This window comes from Aquarana catesbeiana, linkage group LG12 (genome assembly GCF_042186555.1).
Source record: "Aquarana catesbeiana isolate 2022-GZ linkage group LG12, ASM4218655v1, whole genome shotgun sequence".
Taxonomy (NCBI): Eukaryota; Metazoa; Chordata; class Amphibia; order Anura; family Ranidae; genus Aquarana; species Aquarana catesbeiana.
Genome location: NC_133335.1, coordinates 26,317,395 through 26,342,229, shown reverse-complemented (window position 1 = coordinate 26,342,229; position 24,835 = coordinate 26,317,395). Strand labels below are relative to the sequence as shown.

At 47.1% G+C, this 24,835-nt stretch overlaps 2 protein-coding genes across 4 annotated transcripts in view; one reads left to right on the top strand and one right to left on the bottom strand.

Moving 5' to 3' along the window:
* Nucleotides 1–24,835, bottom strand: part of LOC141114029 (uncharacterized) — a 40,173-nt gene that overhangs the window by 8,897 nt on the left and 6,441 nt on the right. Inside the window, exon 1 of one of the 2 annotated variants that reach the window (XM_073607465.1) lies at nt 5,978–6,273. The exons of the other annotated variant lie outside the window; for it this stretch is intronic. The gene's annotated coding sequence lies outside the window, so the exon portion shown is untranslated. Of the gene's footprint in view, nt 1–5,977; nt 6,274–24,835 lie in introns of those variants that run through there. 2 annotated transcript variants of the gene reach the window in all.
* LOC141114028 (baculoviral IAP repeat-containing protein 7-like) overlaps nt 18,999–24,835 on the top strand; it is a 32,132-nt gene continuing 26,295 nt past the window's right edge. For both annotated transcript variants that reach the window (XM_073607464.1, XM_073607463.1), the window contains exons 1-3: nt 18,999–19,160; nt 22,815–22,904; nt 23,135–23,270. In XM_073607464.1, coding sequence (XP_073463565.1) covers nt 19,093–19,160; nt 22,815–22,904; nt 23,135–23,270 — 294 coding nt within the window. In that variant the 5' untranslated portion in view covers nt 18,999–19,092. The remainder of the gene's footprint in view (nt 19,161–22,814; nt 22,905–23,134; nt 23,271–24,835) is intronic.

Sequence of the window (24,835 nt, the reverse complement as noted above, 5' to 3'; positions counted from 1 at the left end):
AGTGCTGCCCATCAGTGCCACCAATCAGTGCCACCTATTAGTGCCGCCTATCAGTGCTCATCAGTGCCACCTATTAGTGCTGCCTATTAGTGCCCATCAGTGCCACCTATCAGTGCCCTTCAGCGAAGGAGAAAAATGACTTATTTACAAATGAAACTTTTTTTTTCAAAATGTTTTGTCTTTTTTCATTTTTTAGCAAAAAATAAAAACCCAGTGGTGATTAAATACCACCAAAAAGGAAAACTCCATTTGTGTGAAAAAAAAAAGACAAAAATGTATTATGGGTACAGTGTTGCATGACCGCGTAATTGTCATTCAGAGCCCAGGTTCACACTGACAGGGGGAATAAAATTGTGCGAGTTCATCTGAACGATTTCATTCCTGCATGTCAGTCCCAACTTCGGGGGCGATTTCAGAGACACCTGTGCGGGTTCCTGCACAGATGTCTATGGAAATCGCACCTCAAAGTCGCCAAAAAAGTATTACAGAAACTACTTTTAGGAAACGGTGCGGCGCCGCAAGTGCGACGTCACACCAATTCGGACGGTGCCATTGCCGCCGATTTGGCATGCGATCAAATTGCATGCCAAATCGCTCCAATGTGAACCTTGGGCGAAGTCTGAGAGCACTATGAGCTGAAAATGATCGTGGGCAGGAAGGGGGTGAATGTGCCTGACAGGCAAGTGCATAGTTGCAAACATTGGAAAAAAAATTTTAGGGACACTTTTTTTGGCTGTAGGCGGAGTCTTTAATAATTAGGGGGCGGGGCACAGGTGAAAAGTAAAAATGCAGCGCGTGCCGAAAAATGGGCGTGGTTTACGCGAAATAGTGGGAGTGTCTTAAGTGGGTGTGGCTCAAAGGGAGTGCGGTTAGAGTCTGAGATGAATGAGGGATGGAGAGGGAAAGGGGGGAGAGGGATGGAGGGACAGCAGACCCAGATCCTACACAACAATAGAAATATGTGTATTCTAGAAAGTTTAACAACCAGCAGATAAAGATACTCCAGACACCTGGTGTTAGCGCTTCAATCATCCCGGCACCATGGTTGTTATGGTGTCAGGATGATTGAAGCGCATTATTCCGTCCTTGCATCATGTGTCCCAGCAGAGTCCGTCCTTGCATCAGATGTCCCCAGCGGAGTCCCCCTTACATTAGATGTCCCCAGCGGAGCCCCCCTTACATCAGGTGTCCCCAGCGGAGCCCCCCCTTACATCAGATGTCCCCAGCGGAGCCCCCCTTACATCAGATGTCCCCAGCGGAGCCCCCTTACATCAGATGTCCCCAGCGGAGCACCCCCTTACATCAGGTGTCACCAGCAGAGCACCCCCTTACATCAGATGTCCCCAGCAGAGCACCCCCTTACATCAGGTGTCACCAGCAGAGCCCCCCTTACATCAGATGTCCCCAGCGGAGCCCCCCCTTACATCAGGTGTCACCAGCGGAGCCCCCTCTTACATCAGATGTCCCCAGCGGTGCCCCCCTTACATCAGGTGTCACCAGCGGAGCCCCCCCTTACATCAGGTGTCACCAGCGGAGCCCCCCCTTACATCAGGTGTCCTGAGCGGAGCCCCCCTTACATCAGATGTTCCCAGCGGAGCCCCCCCTTACATCAGATGTTCCCAGCGGAGCCCCCCTTTACATCAGATGTCCCCAGTGGAGCCCACCCTTACATCAGATGTCCCCAGTGGAGCCCCCCCTTACATCAGATGTCCCCAGCGGAGCCCCCCCTTACATCAGGTGTCCCCAGCGGTGCCCCCCAACATCAGGTGTCCCCAGCGGTGCCCCCCAACATCAGGTGTCCCCAGCGGTGCCCCCCCTAACATCAGGTGTCTCCAGCGGTGCCCCCTTACATCACATGTTCCCAGCGGAGCCCCCCTTACATCAGATGTCCCCAGCGGAGCCCCCCCTTACATCAGATGTCCCCAGCAGAGCCCCCTCTTACATCAGATGTCCCCAGCGGTGCCCCCCTAACATCAGGTGTCCCCAGCGGTGCCCCCCTAACATCAGGTGTCCCCAGCGGTGCCCCCCCTTACCTTTCCATAGCAGACCGGCAGCGGGGCGAGGCGGAGCGGGGCGCAGGGTGGGCAGCGACGCAGGAGCTTCATCTAGCCGCCCAGTCGTTCCTGGTCTCCTTAAAAATGGCGGCCGGTGGAGACAATGTCTCCGCCGGCCGCGGACCTCTAGCGGCGGCGGCGAATATTCATTAAAAAAACGGATTTCTCGGGACATTTCCCGGGAAACAATAAACTCGGGAAAAGAGTCCAAATTCCGGGAATGTCCCGGGAAATCCGGGACAGTTGGTAAGTATGCAAGTGGTTAAATGATAAGGATGAGGGAGAGGAATTTGAGAAAGAGTAGAATGGAAGAGAGGGAGGAGGGGAGAGTCTGGTCACCGCCAGTAGGAGGTTCACTGGCTCAGTCAGCGTCTTCATGTTGTGACATTGTGATTTGTGACTGAACCACTTCTGGACCGCCCAGCGTCGTTATACGTCGGCACTTTAAGGATGGATATCGTTGTTATGGCAGCAGCTAGCCACCATAACCCCGGTATCCTCCTTTTCAGCGGGCGGTAAGATAAAAGTGGTCTCTGCGGCCGATTCGCCGCGAGATCACTTTTAGCGGTGGCAGGAGAGGGCCCCCACCCCCTCCGACCGCGATCCGGTGCCCTCCGTCACTTACCGGAGCCGTCGGCAGCAGTCGCATCCTTCTCGTGGTTTGACATGGAGACGAGTGAGGAGAAGAAGGCCCCCACTCGTCTCCATGACATTGCAGGGCGGAAGCGACGTCATAACGTCCCTTCCGCCCATAGGTCTTAAAGGGCCATTTTTTTTTTTTCATTTTTTTAAATGACAATTTTTTTTTTTTTAATTGCATTTTAATGTAAATATGAGATCTGAGGTCTTTTTGACCCCAGATCTCATATTTAAGAGGTCCTGTCATGCTTTTTTTCTAATACAAGGGATGTTTACAAAAAAAATAAATTTTAAACGCGCCCCGTCCCGACGAGCTCGCGTGCAGAAGCGAACGCATACCTGAACAGCGCCCACATATGAAAACGGTGTTCAAACCACACATGTGACGTTTCGCCAGGATCAGTAGAGCGAGAGCAATAACTCTAGACCTCCTCTTTAACTCAAAACATGCAACCTGTAGAATTTTTTAAACGCCGCCTATGGAGATTTTTAAGGGTAAAAGTTTGTCGCCATTCCACGAGCGGGCGCAATTTTGAAGCGTGACATGTTGGGTATCAATTTACTCGGCGTAACATTATATTTCACAATATAAAAAAAAAAATTGGGCTAACTTTACTGTTGTCTTATTTTTTAATTCAAAAAAGTTTATTTTTTCCCCCAAGACCGCTTGTAAGACCGCTGCGCAAATATGGCGTGACAGAAATTATTGCAATGACCGCCATTTTATTCTCTAGGGTGTTAGAAAAAAAATGTATAATGTTTGGGGGTTCTAAGTAATTTTCTAGCAAAAAAAAAAAAAAAAAAATTTTAACTTGTAAACAACAAATCTCAGAAAGAGGCTCAGTCCTTAACCACTTCGCGTCAGGAGGGCATCCAGGGACGTCCTTGACTTTGCGGGGCTATATCTGAATGATGGGTGCAGCTACAGACATCATTCAGATATTGGCTTTTTCAGCCTGCGATTCCCTACACCATAAGAACAATCATAGGGGCTGTTCTGCCGCTTGATCATTCTTACGGGTGATGGGAGGGGACGTCCCCCCCCCTCCCGCCGCCCTCCGGTGCTTCTACTGACTCAACGCTTCCATCGGTGAGTTGGATCCGCCAGCCCCGGATGGTGATCATAGAGATTTCCGGTGGATCAGATGGTCGCCGGAGTCTCTATGATCGTTCAGAGGCCGGGCGCGATGTTATGACATCACGCCCGGCCTCTGCATTCAAAAAAAGGCGCCGCCTCGGCTGGGAAGCCGTGGTGGGTTTTTTTTTTTTAGGCTGTCCAGCCTAGAGGTGAGATGTGGGGTCTTATTGACCCCACATCTCACTGTAAAGAGGACCTGTCATGCCATATTCCTATTACAGGGGATGTTTACATTCCTTGTAATAGGAATAAAAGTGATCAAAAAAAATTTTTTTTTAAAGTGTCAAACTAAAAAAATAACAGTCAAATTAACAATAAAAAACAAAAAAAACCCCAAAAAAACCCTTAAAGCGCCCCTGTCCCCGTGAGCTCGCACGCAGAAGCGAACGCATACGTAAGTCCCGCCCACATATGAAAACGGTGTTCAAACCACACATGTGAGGTATCGCCGCGAACGTTAGAGCGAGAGCAATAATTATAGCCCTAGACCTCCTCTATAACTCAAAACATGTAACCAGTAAAAAATTTTTAAAGCGTCGCCTATGGGGATTTTTAAGTACCAAAATTTGGCGCCATTCCACGAGCATGTGCAATTTCGAAGTGTGACATGTTAGGCATCTATTCACTCGGTGTAACTTCATCTTTCACATGATGCAAAAAAATTGGGCTAACTTTAATGTTTTGTTTTTTGTGTTTTTAAAGCATGTTCTAAAAATTGCTGCGCAAATACCGTGCGAGATAAAAAGATGCAACCACGGCGCCATTGTATTCTCTAGGGTCTTTGCTAAAAAAAAATATATAAAATGTTTGGTGGTTCCATGTAATTTTCTAGCAAAAAAAAAAATGAATGAATTTTACATGTAGGAGAGAAATGTCAGAATTGGCCTGGGTGGGAAGCGGTTAAGTGGTTAAAGTTTCCCGCCCTGCACATCCCCTTCACAGCACGCGGGCACGGGCTCTTACTGTTGAGGAGTGTAGGGTGTAGCAAGATGGCGTCGACTCTCCGCCTAGGGTTGCCACCTCATCCCTTTAAACCCGAACACATATTAATTACACAGGTGCTGTGGTTGATTAAGGTGGTAAGTAAACTCACTTGGTGCCTTATCTGCATTTAATTAGCCCCAGAACCTGTGTAATTCAAACATGTTCAGGTTTAAAGGGATGAGGTGGCAACTCTATCTCCGCCGGGTAGCCAAATGTGATGGGTCGCCATATGTGACGCAACAGGGGCTGTGTTTCGTCACATATGGCGACCCATCACATTTGGCTACTCGCTGGAGTGCGCATGCGCGTGACGCCACCATATGACTTTTGCATTTTACACTTATTTATAACAGTAACGTGAGTTTATAGACTGAAATGCGCTACTTAGAACTCCGTGGGAATGTTTAGATGTTTAACTTTAAAAGCAGCGAAAAAATTCAATATCTAAACAGTCACAAAGGAGTTCTAACTACTGTATTTCACTATATAAACTCCCTGTACTGTTAAAAATAAGTGTAAAACGCAAAAAAACTCCGGTGGGTGTAACAACATGTCCGCTTTCCCCCTTCTCACTCTATCCTTACCGTCGAGGAGTGTGGGGTGTAGCAAGATGGCGTTGACCGTCGCGCATGCGCACTCCACCGGGTAGCCAAACGCCATGGGTCGCCATATGTGACGAAAAACAGCTGCACCGAGTGTGGGTGGGCACAAGGTGTAGGCAGAGCAGATCCGTTGCACCCATTGGTTTAGAGGACGGGGGAGGGCGGTGCTCTGTAAGACGTTCCGCACACTCTCAGCCCTGTGACAGGAAAGGTTCCCCCCATCGGATAGTGTCCGCCCTCTAGTGTTAATTGCGCATGCGCCGTCTACAGCTGACGAACAAGCTGTTTATGTTCGGAGACTTTCGGCGTCTCCTTTGTCCTCCGTACTGCGCAAGCGCTGCGCCTGCGTAGTACAGGCCGGGCGGACACTATTCGATGGGGGACAGTGCTCGAGAGTACACTCGCCCCTGCGCAGTATTCCCGGCCTGGATTGTGCATCTTTTTTATTGAATAAAGTGTACCTGTCACTGACACCTCTGACACAGAATAACAGCTAGAATAACACTTCTACGTAATAACATTTATATGCTAACATAAATAAAATAAAATAATATTCTTACCCCCATCAGCTGTTTGTTTTGGGTCTTCATTTGGGAGAACAGCCACTCCTCCAAGGCCTTCATTTTCACCGTCATGGCGCCCTCCTCAATATTCTGTCTTGAGGTCATTGTTGTCATTTCTGAATAATAATCAGAATTAGTAATCCTCGCCTTACTAATTTCTCTTTTCTCGCTAGATATAACGCTCTATGTGTCTCTCAATCCTCAAAAATCCTCGGTGATATCAGATGAGCTCCTCTCACAACACAAACTGCCCATGTGCTCCCCTGTAATAAGGTGCCCTCACTATAACATCCGTTGCCAAGGATATCAACTAGCAGGATTCACATCTCCAAGCTTGTATGCAGTGCAATTAAAGTGCAATGTCAACTCAAATCACAGGGCTGTATCTGGGAGGCGGGTGCCTAATACACCTAATATATATATATATCGTTTGGAAGGGCAGCCCGAGACCTTCGAAATAAGCCCACATCGGCCTCTTTAGTTATAGGCATTTTGGAGAAATGACAGGTTATATGTAATGGGGGGGTGGTTGTTTATGAAAAATGGTAGTTGGCACCGTGCAAGAATTATTATTATTATTATTCACGATTTATATAGCGCCAACAGTTTACGCATCGCTTTACAATGTATAAGGGGGACAACACAATTATGCCCCGTACACACGGTCGGACATTGATCGGACATTCCGACAACAAAATCCTAGGATTTTTTCCGACGGATGTTGGCTCAAACTTGTCTTGCATACACACGGTCACACAAAGTTGTTGGAAAATCCGATCGTTCTGAACGCGGTGACGTAAAACACGTACGTCGGGACTATAAACGGGGCAGTAGCCAATAGCTTTCATCTCTTTATTTATTCTGAGCATGCGTGGCACTTTGTGCGTTGGATTTGTGTACACATGATCGGAAATTCCGACAACGGATTTTGTCGTCAGAAAATTTTATATCCTGCTCTCAAACTTTGTGTGTCGGAAAATCCGATGGAAAATGTGTGATGGAGCCCACACACGGTCGGAATTTCCGACAACAAGGTCCTATCACACATTTTCCATCGGAAAATCCGACCGTGTGTACGGGGCATATCAGTACAGTTCAATACAAAAGGGACAGGAGGGCCCGGCTCGTAGAGCTTACATTCTAAAGGGAGGGGGTGGTGGTACCGTTTATTTATTTATTTTCTCGTCAAAAATATTTTATTAACCACTTAAGGACCAGCCTCGTTTTGGATTTTAGGTGTTTACATGTTTAAAACAGGTTTTTTTTGCTAGGAAATGACTTAGAACCCCCAAACATTATATATGGGTTTTTTTCTAACACCCTAGAGAATAAAATGGCGGTCGTTGCAATACTTTTTTTTGCACCGTATTTGCACACCGCTTTTTTTGGAAAAAAATTCACTTTTTTGAATAAAAAAATAAGGCAACAGTAAAGTTAGCCCAATTTTTTTTTTATATTGTGAAAGATAATGTTACGCCAAGTAAATAGATACCCAACATGTCACGCTTCAAAATTGCGCCCGCTCGTGGAATGGCGACAGACTTTTACCCTCAAAAATCTCCATAGGCTACGTTTGAAAAATTCTACAGGTTGCATGTTTTGCGTTACAGAGGAGGTCTAGGGTTAGAATTATTGCTCTCGCTCACCTGTGTGGTTTCACCACCGTTTTCATTTGCGGGCGCTACTCGTGTATGCTTCGTTCGGGGGGTTTTTTACATTTTTTTTTTTTTTTTTTTTTTTTTTTTTTTTTAGTTTTATTATTTATTTTACATTATTTTATTTTTTTTTACACTGTTTAAAAAAAAAAAAAAAGTGTCACTTTTATTCCTATTACAAGGAATGCAAACATCCCTTGTAATAGTAAAAAAGCATGGCAGGATCTCTTAAATATGAGATTTGGGGTCAAAAAGACCTCAGATCTCATATTTACACTAAAATGCAATAAAAAAAAAAAAGTAATTTAAAAAAAAAAAAAAAAAATGCCTTTAAGAGGCGTGGGCGGAAGTGACGTTTTGACGTCGCTTCCGCCCAGCAGTGTCATGGAGACAAGTGGGCTCCATCTTAGCCTCACTCGTCTCCAGACACAGGACGGATGCGATCTCCTCCGCCGCTACCAACGGCTCCGTTAAGCGGCAGAGGGCACCGGATCACGGCGGGAGGGGCGTCACCAATAAAAGTGATCTTGCAGCGAATCCACCGCAGGGACCACTTTTATCAGAAAGCAAACCGCCGCACGAAAACGAGGATACCGGGGTTATGGCAGCTAGCTGCTGCCATAACAATGGTATCCCCCTTCAAAGTTTGGACGTACATCGTCGTGCGGCGGTCCGGAAGTGGTTAAATAACAAAAAAAAAAATTTAAGTGCAATAAAATGAATACTGTAAATTGTACAATTTGGAGTATTTATATAATAATTATATGTGGTTACAATTGTAGACTTAATCATGAGGTAACGCCTTATGAAAAATCAAAGTAATTAAATAACAATTATGATCAAAACCAATTGTGATGTAGACACTCAAATATTGTGTAATAAACCCCTTCCCGCCGACCGTACGCAGATGTGCGTACTCGGCTTTCCGGGGTTATACCGGGATGATGCCCGCAGCTGCAGGCATCATCCCGGTATCGTTGTTTATAGCCGGCGATCGGCTATCCAGATATAACAAACGATGCAGCTAAAAGCCGCTCGGCTGTTATACCGGAGCAGCGGGAGGGGACGTCCCCCCCTCCCGCCACCTCCCGCCGCTCTTACCGGGCCTCCCGGACGATCCGGAGGCTCGGTGACCAATCCGATGCCTCCGGCGGCTGGGGGCGGGCTGGAACGAAGCTGTGGGTGGCTTTGTTCTAGCCTTCAAATTGTAAACACCGAAGCGACGTCATGACGTCACTTCCCGTTTACTCGGCTGCCAATGGCGCCGGTTTTAAAAAAGTACACAGTATTCAGAATTAGAGGTCGACCGATATATCGGCCGGCCGATATATCGGCCGATATTTGGCGTTTTTTACTTAATCGGCATCGGCCGATTGTGCTGATAAAAAAGGCCGATTATAACTTCAGCCGTGACTTGCAAATGACTTCTGTAATAGAAGTTAATGCAAGTTTCCCTAAGTTATCTGTGGAGAGGATTCTCCCCTCCTCTGGGCAGCCTGCCAAGTCTGATAAGAAGATACATTTGTATCTCTTTCAGGTTCTTTTTATCAATAGACTGAACTAAGTGTGTAGAAGTTTTCAGTTTAACCATTTAAAGACTAAATCTTTTCTGACACTTGTTGCTTACAAGTAAAAATCCTGTATTTTCTGCTAGAAAATCACTTAGAACCCCCAAACATTATATATATATTTTTTAGCAGAGACCCTAGGGAATAAAATGGTGATTGTTGCAATATTTTATGTCACACGGTATTTGCGCAGCGGTCTTTCAAACGCAATTTAAAAAAAAAAAAATACAGTAATGAATTAAAAAAAAAAAAATAAGCAGTAAAGTTAGCCCATTTTTTTTCGTCCAAAAGTTTTGATTACCTGTTTTTGTGTATTTATTATTTAAGATAGTTTTTTTTTTTTTTTTTTTTTTAGTTTTTTTTTCTAAATTGTACATACAAGTGAACTGATTGGAGGTTTGTTTTGTTTAATGTTTAAATGAAAAAAAATTTCTGTATTACTTAAGGCTGCTTTCACACTGGAGCGGGCAGGCGTTGATGGTAAAACGCTGCTAGTTTTAGCGGCACTTTACCGTCATTTTAGAGGCGCTATTCGGCTGCTAGCGGGGCGCTTATAACCCAGCTAGCGGCCGAGGAAGGGGTTAAATGCGCCCCTGAAGCGCCGCTGCCAAAACGCTTTGCAGGCGCTTCGGCAGCGGTGCGCATTCATTTCAATGGGCAGGAGTGGTAGAGGAGCGGTATACGCCGCTCCAAAGATGCCGTTTGCAGGACTTTTTTTTACATCCTGCCAGCGCATCGCCTCAGTGTGAAAGCACTCGGGATATCACACTGAGACTGCAGGGGAGCCATTTTACAGGCACTTTACAGGTGCTATTTTTAGCCTAAAAGCGCCTGAAAAACGCCCCAGTGTGAAAGGGGTCTAACTGTTAGATTTTATGAGATGAAGGGAAAAAAGAAAGGAAAAAAAAAAAATCGGCCAAATATATCGGCCCAAAAAAATCGGCATCACATATCGGCCATCGGCCACCGCGATTTCTAAATATCGGCATCGGCATCGGCCAGAGAAAAACCCATATCGGTCGACCTCTATTCAGAATCGCCGTTTTCGGCGATCTGAATGCTTTGAAGTGTAAAGGAGGGATGGGGGGGGGGTCTTTTAGACCCCCGATCTCCCCATAAAGAGTACCTGTCACCACCTATTACTGTCACAAGGGATGTTTACATTCCTTGTGACAGCAATAAAAGTCATCAAAACATTTTTTTTTTTAAACACAATTTATGAATTTAAAAATAAGTAAGAAAATTTTTTTTTTTTAAAGCGCCCCCGTCCCCGCGAGCTCGCGCAGCAAAGAAAACGCATACGGAAGTCGCGCACGCATATGTAAACGGTGTTCAAATCACACATGTGAGGTATCGTCGCGATTGTCAGAGCGAGAGCAATAATTCTAGCACTAGACCTCCTCTGTAACTCTAACCTGGTAACCGTAAAAAAAAATTAAAGCGTCGCATATGGAAATTCTTAGGTACCGTAGTTTGTCGCCACTCCACGAGTGCGTGCGATTATAAAGCGTGACATGTTTGGTATCCATTTACTCGGCGTAACATCATTTTTCACATTATACAAAAAAATTGGGGTAACTTTACTGTTTGGATTTTTTAAAATTCATGAAAGTGTCCCTTTTCCAAAAATTTGCGTTTAAAACACCGCTGCACAAATACCGCGTGATATAAAATATTGCAACAATCGCCATTTTATTCTCTAGATTCTCTGCTAAAAAAATATATATAATGTTTGGGGGTTCTAAGTAATTTTCTAGCAAAAAATACGGATTTTAACTTGTAAACACCAAATTTCAAAAATAGGCTTAGTCATGAAAGGGTTATGAAAAACGAAGGAAATCTTTATTTATTTATTTTCAATCTGCAGCTGATTTCTGTGCTCAAAATAGCCCCCAATACAAGTAGATGGGGGGGGGCATTATTAAAGTGATACTAAAACCTTTCTATGCTATTCATGTGTGTGAAGTATATACCGTGCCCCCCCCCCCCCCAAAAAAAAAAATAAGACCGGGTCTAATATTAATTTTGGCTACAAAAAAAAAAACACACTAGGGCTTTATTTCAGGGGATGTCTTATTTATGGTATGTACAATAATCTTCATTTATTCACATACAGTCATGTCATCATCTTCTGGAAAAAAAAAAAAAAAAAAATCAAAAATAAATCCTGATCCTTTAGGCCCCTTTCACACGGGGGCGGGGTCGGCGGTGCGCCGCTTTACCGTCGTTTTAGCTGCGATATTTGGCCGCTAGCGGGAGCAGTTTTAACCCCCGCTAGCGGCCGAGAAAGGGTTAAAAACCACCGCAAAGCACTGCTATAGCAGTATAGCCGCGCTGCCCCATTGATTTCAATGGGCAGGAGCGATTTAGGAGCGGTGTATACATCGCTCCTTCATGCCTCCAAAGATGCGGCTTGCAGGAGTTTTTTTCCTGTCCCGCCAGCGCACCGCTCCGGTGTGAGAGCCCTCGGGGCTTTCACATTGGAGACACAGCAGCAGGTCTTTCAGGGCGCTTTGCAGGCGCTATTTTTAGCACTGTAGCGCCTGCAAAGCGCCCCAGTGTGAAAGGGGTCTAAACCCTTTCGCTGCCAGAGCCGTTATTGCGTGTTTTTTTTTTTTTTTTTTTTTTTGCACACGTGTTTAAAAAAAATCATTTTAGGCCTGAAGATTACACAAAACCCACAAATATTATATATTTTCTGGAAGCAGACACCCTAGAGCACAGTTGTAAAACACAAGGCCCGCGGGCCGAATCCGGCCCTCCAGGCCATTTCATGTGGCCCTCACACCTCTCCTGCAGCTGCAGGAGAGCTCCAGTCCTCCTCTGGTCCTCCTCCAGACCCCTACTTTCTGCTTTCAAGCAATGCATCCAGCTTCTTCCCAGCAGCAGCATAAAGAAAGGAGGGTGCACTGTGATGTTAGGGAGAGTGGGGGACTCAACTTCTGATGGTGGGGTGGCTCTTGACATCTAATGTAAGGGGAGGGGATGCGCTGGACATCTAATCTTACAGATACAACCGGCCCTTTTGAGGACAATCATAATGCTGATGCGGCCCACGATGAAATTGAGTTTGACACCCCTGCCCTAGAGAATAAAATAGTGGCAGTTCCAATTTTCTATGTCATGCGATATTGCCACAAAGGTCTAGAAAACGCAAAATTTCAGTAAAAAAAACCCACACTAACGTGAGTTTTAGGGCTAACTAGCGCAATAAATTACCTAAGTTTTTGGTAAAATATAAAAGACGAGTAAATAGATAACCAACATGCCAAACCTTAAGATTTTGCGTCAAACTTCAGTACCCTATATTTTCTATCGGCGACGCCTCAAAAGCCCCCAATAGGTATCAGTTTAGTGTTATGGAGGAGGTCTTGTGTTAGAATGATTGCTCTCACTTTGGTGTGCGCAGTGATATATAACATTTGTATCGTAATCGATGTTTTCACACGTAGGCGCCCCAATGCATGCGTTTTGGTTCGTGCGTGTGTGTATATGTGGGGTGTAGGGGGGGGCTCAACATTTTTTAGAGGTCGAATTTTATGTGCTTGGATGTAACTTTATTTTTTTGCAAAAAAAAAAAAAAAATTTTAAAGGGGTTGTAAAGGTTCGTGTTTTTTCACCTTAATGCATCCTATGCACTAATGCCGCGTACACACGGTCGGACTTTCCGGCATACTTGGTCCGGCGGACCAGAGTGTGCCGGACAATCCGCCCGTGTGTGGGCGGCGGCGGACTTTTCCGGCGGACTTCTTCCCAAAAGCCCGCCGGACCTAGATTTGAAACAAGTTTTAAATCTTTCCGTAGGACTCAGTTTCGGGCGGAAAGTCCGCTCGTGTGTGTGCTGGTCCGACGGAAAGCCCGCTCGTGTGTGTGCTGGTCCGACGGAAAGCCCGCTCGTGTGTAGGCTGGTCCGACGGACCAGATGCGACGCGAGGGCAGGGTATTGCATCTCGCGCTCTCTTCAATAGGAAAAACAAATTTTCCTATTGCGGTGAGCGCGGTGCATGCCAGGCCCTTAGGTCTGGTATGGATTATAAAGGGAACCCCCTACGCCGAAAAAACGGCGTGGGGTCCCCCCTAAAATCCATACCAGACCCCGATCCGAGCACGCAGCCTGGCCGGACAAGGGCCTCTTCCCGACAACCCTGGCCGTTGGTTGTCGGGGTCTGCGGGCGGGGGCTTATCGGAATCTGGGAGCCCCCTTTAATAAGGGGGCCCCCAGATCCCGGCCCCCCACCCTATGTGAATGAGTATGGGGTACATGGTACCCCTACCCATTCACCTAGGGAAAAAGTGTAAGTAATAAAACACACTACACAGGTTTTTAAAATATTTTATTAAACAGCTCCGGGGGGGGGGATCTTCCTCCGGCTTCGGGGGTCTTCTTCCGGCTTCGGGGGTCTTCTTCCGGCTTCGGGGGTCCCTCCGCTTCATCTTCTCCCGGCGTCCGGTTGGTTCTTCTCCGCTCTCTTCTCCCGGTGTTCCTGTTCTTCGGCCGGCTCCTCTGCTGTCTTCAAGTAGCTCTCTTGCCAGCAGAGGTCCGGACTTCTGGGCTTCTGGGCTTCTGGGCTTCTGGGCTTCTCTTCCCCAGATGTTGACACGACGCTCTCTCCTGCTGGACTGCTCTCCGAGGGCTGCGTTGTGACTTATATAGGCGGAGACCCCGCCCCTTTTGATGTCACAGTCCCTGGGCATGCTGGGACTGTGACGTTTTAGGGGGCGTGGTCAACATCACCCAGTGACCACGCCCCCTAAAACATCACAGTCCCAGCATGCCCAGGGACTGTGACATCAAAAGGGGGCGGGGTCTCCACCTATATAAGTCACAACGCAGCCCTCGGAGAGCAGTCCAGCAGGAGAGAGCGTCGTGTCAACATCTGGGGAAGAGAAGCCCAGAAGCCCAGAAGCCCAGAAGCCCAGAAGTCCGGACCTCTGCTGGCAAGAGAGCTACTTGAAGACAGCAGAGGAGCCGGCCGAAGAACAGGAACACCGGGAGAAGAGAGCGGAGAAGAACCAACCGGACGCCGGGAGAAGATGAAGCGGAGGGACCCCCGAAGCCGGAAGAAGACCCCCGAAGCCGGAGGAAGATCCCCCCCCCCGGAGCTGTTTAATAAAATATTTTAAAAACCTGTGTAGTGTGTTTTATTACTTACACTTTTTCCCTAGGTGAATGGGTAGGGGTACCATGTACCCCATACTCATTCACATAGGGTGGGGGGCCGGGATCTGGGGGCCCCCTTATTAAAGGGGGCTCCCAGATTCCGATAAGCCCCCGCCCGCAGACCCCGACAACCAACGGCCAGGGTTGTCGGGAAGAGGCCCTTGTCCTCATCAACATGGGGACAAGGTGCTTTGGGGTGGGGGGGCCCCGCAGGGCGCCCCCCTCCCCCAAAGCACCCACCCCCCATGTTGAGGGCATGCGGCCTGGTACGGTTCAGGAGGGGGGGGGGGCGCTCGCTCGTCCCCACCCCCTTTCCTGACCGGCCAGGCTGCGTGCTCGGATCGGGGTCTGGTATGGATTTTAGGGGGGACCCCACGCCGTTTTTTCGGCGTAGGGGGTTCCCTTTATAATCCATACCAGACCTAAGGGCCCGGCATGCCCCGCGACGGGGCTCGCAAGGTGTCAATCTCGCCGATAAAAGCGGCAAGATTGACATCCTTTTCTAGTCCCGTCGCACCTGAGTCACGTTCAAAATGAACGGACTTGTCCGTGTGTGGGCAAGTCCGTTCATTCTGAAAGTCCGCCGGAACTCCGGCGAAAGTCCGTCGGAAAGACGGGCGGACTTAGCCCGCCGGAAAGTCCGGGTGTGTGTGGGCAAGTCCGTCCGTTTTAAAGTCCGGCGCACCTGGCGGACAAAGTCCGTCGGAAAGTGTGCCGGACCAAGTAGGATAGAAAGTCCGACCGTGTGTACGCGGCATAAGGTGAAAAAACACCTGGCAATGACGGGCTCCTCCCGTTTTACTTACCTAAGCCCGTTTACCTGCTCGGCTCGTCCCCGGCGTCCTCTTCTCCACGGAGTCTCGGCATTGATTGGATAGATCGATAGCAGCGCAGTCATTGGTTCCCGCTGCTATCAATCAAATCCAATGACGTGGGGGGCGGGACGAGACATACATCTTGTGTCTATGGGCGCAGAGTGTATGAGATGGGAGCGCGCCCGCAAAGTAACCTCCTCGGGAGAGAGCTTCCCGAGGGGGTTAGCTATTTCGGGAAAGAGCCGAGAGAGCCGCCGTGGGACCCCAGAACAGGAGGATCGGGGCCACTCTGTGCAAAACGGAGGTAAGTATGACATGTTTGTTATTTTTAAAAAATAAAAAATGAACCTTTACAACCCCTTTAATGACCAGCCCATTTTTTGCGACACGGCACTGCGTCACTTTAACTAACAATTGCACGGTCGTGCGACGCTGTACCCAGATAAAATTGATGTCCTTTTTTGTGGTATTTGATCACCTCTGCGTTTTTTATTTTTTGCGCTAGAAACAAAAAAAAAAACACGACAATTTTGAAAAAAAACAAACAATATTTTTTATTTTCTGCTATAAAACATCCAATAAAAATTTTAAAAAATTTTTAAAAATCCAATTTCTTAATCAATTTAGGCCAATATGTATTCTACTACATATTTTTGGTAAAAAAAAATCCCAAAAAGTGTTTATTGATTGGTTTGCGCAAAAGTCATAGCTACAAATTATGGGATAAATTTATGGCATTTTTTTTTTTTTTTTACTAGTAATGGCGGTGATCAGCGATTTTTAGCAGGACTGCGATATTGCGGCGGACAGATCGGACACCTAACTGACATTTTTTTACACATTTTTGGGAACCAGTGACATTGTTACAGTGATCAGTGCTAAAAATATGCACTGTCACTGTACTAATGACACTGGCAGTGAAGAGGTTAACATTAGGGGCGATCACTGTGGGGGGGGGGGGGGATGGGCTGCCTGGAACAACACACAGAGCAGTCTTCCTGCATAGCAGAAGGACAGCATCTCTGTGATCTCCCCTGTCAGAACGGAGATTTGCCTTGTTTACTATGGCAGATCCCTGTTCTGTCACTACGGGAAGTGATCGCGGGCGGCCGGCGGACATAGGACATGGGCCCCGCATCACCACTGTTCTCCCTCACTGGCCTGTGCTGCCACCACCGCAGGTGACAATCCAAATCTGGTGCCGGGTGACAACAAACCACATCTGGTGACAGGTGACAATCCAAATCTGGTGGCAGGTGACCAACCAAATCTGATGTCTGGTGACAAACCGCATCTGGTGGCAGGTGACAATCCGAATCTGATGTCTGGTGACAAACCACATCTGGTGGCAGGTGACAAACCAAATCTGATGTTTGGTGACAAACTGCATCTGGTGGCAGGTGACAATCCAAATCTGATGTCTGGTGACAAACCAACTCTGGTGGCAGGTGACAATCCAAATCTGATGTCTGGTGACAAACCTTATCTGGCGGCAGGTGACAATCCAAATCTGATGTCTGGTGACAAACCTTATCTGGCGGCAGGTGACAATCCAAATCTGATGTCTGGTGATAAACCACATCTGGCGGCAGGTGACAATCCAATTCTGTTGTCTGGTGATAAACCACATCTGGTGTCAGGTGACAATCCAAATCTGATGTCTGGTGATAAACCACATCTGGCGGCAGGTGACAATCCAATTCTGTTGTCTGGTGACAAACCTTATCTGGTGGGAGGTGACAATCCAAATCTGTTGTCTGGTGACAAACCTGATCTGGTGGGTGGTGACAATCCAAATCTGTTGTCTGGTGACAAACCTGATCTGGTGGGAGGTGACAATCCAAATCTGATGTCTGGTGACAAACCGCATCTGGTGGCAGGTGACAATCCGAATCTGATGTCTGGTGACAAACCACATCTAGTGGCAGGTGACAATCCAAATCTGATGTCTGGTGACAAACCAACTCTGGTGGCAGGTGACAATCCAAATCTGATGTTTGGTGACAAACCACATCTGGCGGCAGGTGACAATCCAAATCTGATGTCTGGTGATAAACCACATCTGGTGGCAGGTGACAATCCAATTCTGTTGTCTGGTGACAAACCTTATCTGGTGGGAGGTGACAATCCAAATCTGTTGTCTGGTGACAAACCTGATCTGGTGGGAGGTGACAATCCAAATCTGATGTTTGGTGACAAACTGCATCTGGTGGCAGGTGACAATCCAAATCTGATGTCTGGTGACAAACCGCATCTGGTGGCAGGTGACAATCCGAATCTGATGTCTGGTGACAAACCACATCTAGTGGCAGGTGACAATCCAAATCTGATGTCTGGTGACAAACCTTATCTGGCGGCAGGTGACAATCCCAATCTGATGTCTGGTGACAAACCACATCTGGTGTCAGGTGACAATCCAAATCTGATGTCTGGTGATAAACCTTATCTGGTGGGAGGTGACAATCCAAATCTGTTGTCTGGTGACAAACCTGATCTGGTGGGAGGTGACAATCCAAATCTGTTGTCTGGTGACAAACCTGATCTGGTGGGAGGTGACAATCCAAATCTGATGTTTGGTGACAAACCTGATCTGATGGGAGGTGACAATCCAATTCTGTTGTCTGGTGACAAACCTTATCTGGTGGGAGGTGACAATCCAAATCTGTTGTCTGGTGACAAACCTGATCTGGTGGGAGGTGACAATCCAAATCTGATGTTTGGTGACAAACCACATCTGGTGGCAGGTGACCAACCAAATCTGATGTCTGGTGACAAACCAACTCTGGTGGCAGGTGACAATCCAAATCTGATGTCTGGTGACAAACCTTATCTGCTGGGAGGTGACAATCCAAATCTGATGTCTGGTGACAAACCACATCTGGTGGCAGGTGAACAACCAAATCTGATGTCTGGTGGCAAACTTGATCTGGTGGTAGGTGACAATCCAAATCTGATGTCTGGTGGCAAACTTGATCTGGTGGTAGGTGACAATCCAAATCTGATGACTGGTGACAAACCACATGTAGTGGCAGGCGTCGTCAGTAATCGCGCCCACTGGCCACACACATCGTGTCTCCCACCGTTCAGCGGGCGCGCGCCTGCTATGGCTCTTAAAGGAGCCGCTGTACATATACAGCGATTCGTGCAGGAGAGCCAACCTACCGCCGTATATGTATGGGATCCGGTCGGGAAGTGGTTAAATACCACCAAAATAATATTCTATTTGTGGGGAAAAAACTTATAAATATTTCATATGGGCACACTGTTGTATGTTGTATGCGCAATTGTCATTCAAAGAGTGACAACGCTGAAAGCTGAAAATTGGCCTGGGCAGGAATGGGGTAAAAGTGCCCAGTAGGCAAGTGGGTAATGCCCTAAAAAACACCCCCAGCCTTCCTCCTTTATATTGCAGTATATGGCTCGTGGTGCATTGACCACTTCTGTATTAGAACAGTGGTGTGCCATTCAAAAGAAATGGCATTGCGCGGCACCGCGGTAACACATTTTGGTTGTATATAAAATGCATTTTTTATCTATCAAAAAGTGTTTCCCAGTGCTAAACCTTTCATCTGATTTCTAAATTGCTGCATTTGTAAGTTTTAAAAGCCAATATAAAGGAATAGTAGTGGTAAAAAAGCACTTCTGGCTTTAACTAATCTTTTTTTTTTTTGAATAATTGTCCTTTAAGGGGGCGTGGCAGGGGGGTGTCCTATTCCTACATAGGTGTCCTTCGTTTCCATCTAAAAAAGTTGGGAGGTATGCAACACTGATCTCGGTAAAGAGCTTCTGACGGAGGCTCTTCACCACATGATCAGCCATGTCCAATCACGACTGATCACAGTGTAAACAGGAAAGTCCGTGTATCAGCAACTGATCGGCTGCTCTCCTGTCAGGGGGGTGTCTGTGCTGATTGATGCCCACCTCAGACCACCAGGGATGCCACCAGGACCACCAGGGATTGCCACCACTGATAACCACCAGGTATGCCAATCTGTGCCCACAAATGGTGCCAGTCAGTGCCCATCACTAATGCCTGCCAGTGCCATCTATAAGTGTCCATCAGTGCCACCCAACAGTATTCATCAGTGCCATCTATCAGTGCCACCCATAAGTAACCATTAGTGCAGCCTTTCAGTGCCATCAGTGCCGCCTATCAGTGCCCATCAATGCCACCTATCAATGCCCATCAGTGCTGCATACCAGTGCCACCTATCGGTGCTGCATATTAGTGCCCATCATCAGTGCCATCTCATCAGTTCCACCTCATTGGTGCCACCTCATCAGTGCCCATCAATGCCACCTATCAACGCCCATCAGTGCTGCATACCAGTGCCACCTATTGGTGCTGCATATTAGTGCCCATCATCAGTGCCACCTCATCAGTTCTACCTCATTTGTGCCACCCCATCAGTGCAGCCTCATCAGTGCCCATCAGTGAAGGAGAAAACATACTTATTTATAACATTTTATAACAGAAACAAAGAAAAAACTTTTTTTTTTTTAAAAAATGTTGGTATTTTTTTATTTGTTGCGCAAAAAATAAAAACCCCAGCAGTGATCAAATACCACCAAAAGAAAGCTCTATTTGTGGGAACAAAATGATAAGAAATGTAGTTTGGGTACAGTGTAGCATGACCGTGCAATTGTCATTCAAAATGCAACAGCGCCAAAAGCTGAAAACTGGCCTGGGCAAGAAGGGGGTAAAAGTGTCTGGTATTGAAGTGGTTAAAGAAAAAGTGGCAACCCTACATGGGGCACGGATTCATGCATCCCATGTGAATGAGGCCTAAGTGGCCTTGGCTAGATGCACTGCTGCCCATGTAAATGTAGACAATGTGCAGGCATGGAATGATCTCGGCCTTCAGTCTGAAGGAGACAGATTTCTTTCACCATCTTGGTTTTTCGGAGGGATGTTGCTCAGCAGTTTGATGGTTAATGTGATCAGCCGTTCTCCTCCAGCTGGAAGGCTTCTCTATAAAGCCATGTGACCTGCTGGACTTTCTTTTCATGGTGGTGGCCTCAGAGGTAGGTGGTTTTGGAAGACTGTGAGCTTTGCTGAGCGTTGCAATCATCTTGGGGTGTGTGTTAAAGCCTCCCGTTTCTCTCTTTTCTGGGAGAGCAGACTGACTTCTACTGATCAATAAGTTGAGCAGGTTTTTATTTATTTGGACCTTTTTAAGACCCCTTTCACACTGGAGCGCTTTGCAGGCGCTATAGCGTTAAAAATAGCGCCTGCAAACCGCCCTAAAACAGCTGATCCATTCACTCCAGTGCGAAGGCCCAAAGGCTTCCACACTGCGCCGCTTTACCGCTGACGCCGGTGGCCAGCTGAAAAAAGTTTTTTTTAAAAGTCAGCAGCTACAAACACTGTAGCTGCTGACTTTTAATAAGCACACTTACCTGTCCCTGGTGCCCGCGATGTCGGCCACCCAAGGCCGACCCGTCCTTCGGCTCCCAGCGCTGCCATTCGAACTAAGGGAAACAGGCAGTGGAGGCTTGCGGCTTCACTGCCCGTTTCCTACTGTGCATGCGCGAGTTGCGCAGTGCTTTGTGAATGGGGCATGCTGTGTTTTTCTCAGAACACACCGCGCCCCATTCTCCAGAAGACTGAAGATCACCGCGGTGTAGGAAGTGGCAGATTAGGCCGATCTGCCTACCAACAGCCATTTCTGGTAAGTTAACATTTTTTTTTTTTTTTTTTCATTTCTCCAGATTTTTAGGAACATTTTGATGTAATTTTTTTTTTGTTTTTTTTTTTTTGGGGCGGCCCTCCACTTTAAGGTGCTTTGGAAAGGGCTGCCCATTCATTTCAATGGGCAGGGGTGTTGTTGGAGCGCTTTTTACAGTGCCCCAAAGATGCTGCTGGCAGGGCTTTTCGCCATCAGGTATCTGTGGCTCAGATGTGTAAGGCTGCTACCTGGTCTTCAGTACATACGTTCACAAATTTTTATTACTGGATGTTCGAGCCGGTGAGGATTTGGCTTTCAGCCGCAGTGTACTGGGTCTGCCGTATAAGGTCTGATGGGTATTGTTTGGCAGGGTGTCTCCCTCCCCTCAAGGCTATTGCTCTGGGACGTCCCAGCAGGTAATGAATATTAGCCTAACTCTGTGTCCCGTGATGTATGATAAAGAAAATAGGATTTTTACATCATACTTACCTGTAAAATCCTTTTCTTTTTAGTACATCATGGGACACAGAGATCCCTCCCCTCTATTTTTATTAATTTTTTTTTTTAATTTTAAAAAAAAAAATTTTAATTTTATTTTGAGGATTTAGTGCTTGCTACAAAACTAAAGTGCTTCCTGTATGGGAGGGGTTATATAGGGGATCACTTCCTGTTCTGAAGACCTTTTGGTCTACCAGTGTCCATTCACCTAATGAAGTATAATTGAATATTAGCCTGACTCTGTGTCCCATGATGTACTCAAAGAAAAGGATTTTACAGGTAAGTATGATGAAAAAATCCTATTTTTTTTTTTCCTTGTATAGCCTCACCCAGAGTGCGCCACCCTTTGCCTGATGCTCCGTAGTCTTCTGTTGGCTTATGGAAAAAATGTTTGCCTAGCTGCTGTTCTTATCCCTTCTCTTTAATCTAATCGTAGCTTCTAATGGCACTTGCTATGGGAAGTCATTGGCTCATGTGGACCAGGATCAGCATGATGGCCAAGTAATTGGCTTTTTCAGATTAGCAGTGATTGTATTTTGTCTTGACTATTTTTCAAATATTTTAGAGGACTCCTGTTTCTCTGTGAGGCCGGGTCCATGTGGGTCATCACTATGTATGAAGTAGATGGAGACTACATCTGATTGTGGATGGCGATGCAAAGTGCTCCTTGGTGGGCGTGGACCCCCTCCTTGGTGGGCGTGGACCCCCTCCTTGGTGGGCGTGGACCCCCTCCTTGGTGGGCGTGGACCCCCTCCTTGGTGGGCGTGGACCCCCTCCTTGGTGGGCGTGGACCCCCTCCTTGGTGGGCGTGGACCCCCTCCTTGGTGGGCGTGGACCCCCTCCTTGGTGGGCGTGGACCCCCTCCTTGGTGGGCGTGGACCCCCTCCTTGGTGGGCGTGGACCCCCTCCTTGGTGGAAATTCCTCCTATATTTTCCAAATGACAGGTCGTCAGGAGCAATCTTCTCATTGGGCCTACAGAACAGCAAAACCTGAATGTGGCTTCACCACCACCCAAAACTAGATTTGGCAAGAGATGTACTTTAGAGATGGCAGGAGCAATTAAATATTGCAGCCTCGGGCCACTCCACTCTGTTGCTCTGACATGCAGTAGGCCATCCATGTAAAGCCCAATATTCCTATATATGATCAACAAGCCATGTGGACCTCACTTGAAAATAAGGGTGAGCCCCCCTGCAATCCCATCATGGCAGGAGGCTGAAGCAGTTGAGAATTTTGTAAATGTAACAGATAAAATACACAAGGTGGTCTCCCCATCTGAGATTTACACAGCTCTGCCACACAGTACATCTGTGATGGGGAGAAACGTTTTCTGAGCTGCAGTAAAGTAACATGTATAGGTCTTGTCCCTCCCCCAGCCCGTGACTGGACAGTGAATGAAGAAGCCGCACAGTGACTTAATCTCCTCTGTCATTAGATCTCCTAATATAAGCTTTTCTCCCTCTACAGTCTGAGCCCTGCTGTACAGAACACTACAAGAGGTAGATACGCGATATTCAAGTTCTTACCACCTGGTACTCCGTCCCTGTCACTCTGCAGGTGAGTGCTCAGTTTTAGTGGATGGGTGGTACCTGTATGATGTAGCGTATTTGGGTGAGTGATGTATCATATGTAGGTGGGTGATTCTGCCTCCCTGAAAAATGTACCCCCAGGTGGATTATGACCCTCCCCTTTAAAGTGGTACTCAGGTGGGTGATGCCCCTTCCCTATGTAATGTGGTCAGGTGCACCATGCCCCATGTGATGACTAGGCTCCCATGTCTCTTCCAGTTGGTGGTCTTCTCCCTCAGCTATGATCCGCTGGAGTATCAGCATGAACACAACCATGGTCGGGGAAGGGGCCTTCAGCATGGACACCCTGGAAACCAGAGGACATGATTGCATGCAGTGGGAGATCAGCTGGCCGGTGAGTCTGCAGGGCATGTATAGTGGTATGGACAGGTGACTCCTCCCCTTCAGTGGTTCATTTAGGTGACTCCATCTTATAGTGGTGCAGACAGATGTGACTCATGACCCCTCACCTTCCGTAATATGGACAGGTGTGACCCCCTCCTGACGTAGTGGTATAGACAGGTCTGACCCCCCCCCCTGACGTAGTGGTATGGACAGGTGTGACCCCCCCGACGTAATGGTATGGACGGGTATAGTCCGCATTCACATTTGGCGTTCCCTGGATGTGACCAGTTGCACAGGTAATGGACGTTCTGCAGTGATTTGGAAGGCACTGCAAATGCGCATAGCGATTGTGGTGCCATTAACCACTTCTGGACCGCCCATTGTATAGCTACATTATTACCCTTGTTGTATATTGTGGTTACGGCAGCAGCTAGCTTTTTTTTTTTTTTTTTTTTTTTTTTTTTTTTTTTTTTTTTTTTTTAAAATATAGCAGGCGATCCTCTTTCAGATAAAAGTGGTCCTGGCAGCAGGCTTGCCACGGTATCGCTTTTATGGGCAGCGGGAGAGGTGCACCAAAAGATCCCTTGTTAGTACACCCCCTACACTTAACAGGTACAGTGGAACCTTTTATTACGAGCATATTCTGTTCCAGGAGAATGCTTGTAATCCAAAGCACTTGCATATCAAAGCGAGTTTCCCCATAGAAGTCAATGGAAACAAAGATAATTCGTTCCACATTGACTTCTATTGCATGCGGCCAGAGGGGGGTGCTGGAGAGACTTGAAAATACTCGAAGACCGCTCGGCTGCACTCGGAAACCCTCAAAGGCTCGGGAACGGAGTGTTTCTGAGTGTCACCGGCGCCCCGCCCCCCACCTCTGGCCAAATGCGGTACTGCACACCGCAGAGGCTTGAATCCTGCTCGTTTTGCGAGACAACACTCGCAAACAGTTTTTTTTTTTTTTTTAAATGCTCGTTTTGCAAAACACTTTAACGGCGTTACTTGCAATCCGAGGTTCCGTTGTATTACATTTGTGAAATTCCTTACCATTGAAGAGGAAAGACTAATTGAATTTTCAGGAAGTCAGCTCTGTAATTCAAAAAATGCTGCATGTATTCTGCCAAGGAGGAGCTGTTGGAACAGTGATTGCATCATATCCTCTTCTTTCTCTACTCCAGGGATATGCAATTAGTGGACCTCCAGCTGTTGCAAAACTACAAGTCCCATCATGCCTCTAAGTGTCATGCTCGTGGCTGTCAGTCTTGCTATGCCTCATGGGACTTGTAGTTCTGCAACAGCCGAAGGTCCGCTAATTGTATATCCCTGCTCTACACTATAATCAAACTACACTTCCCATCATGCTTTGATAACTGCACTGAATGTGGGAGGTACACTAGGCCCGTAGATGTTAAATGTGAACAAGCCCACTTCAACATAAATCGCGCCCCTCATTCTGCAAGCAGCACACCACACTACTCAGTTGCACACCGCAGGATAGGTAGGTTACAGCCTTATAAATGCAAAGCATGTTTGTGCTTTCCCCCTCCAGCCACAGCAGGAGATCAGTAATTACAT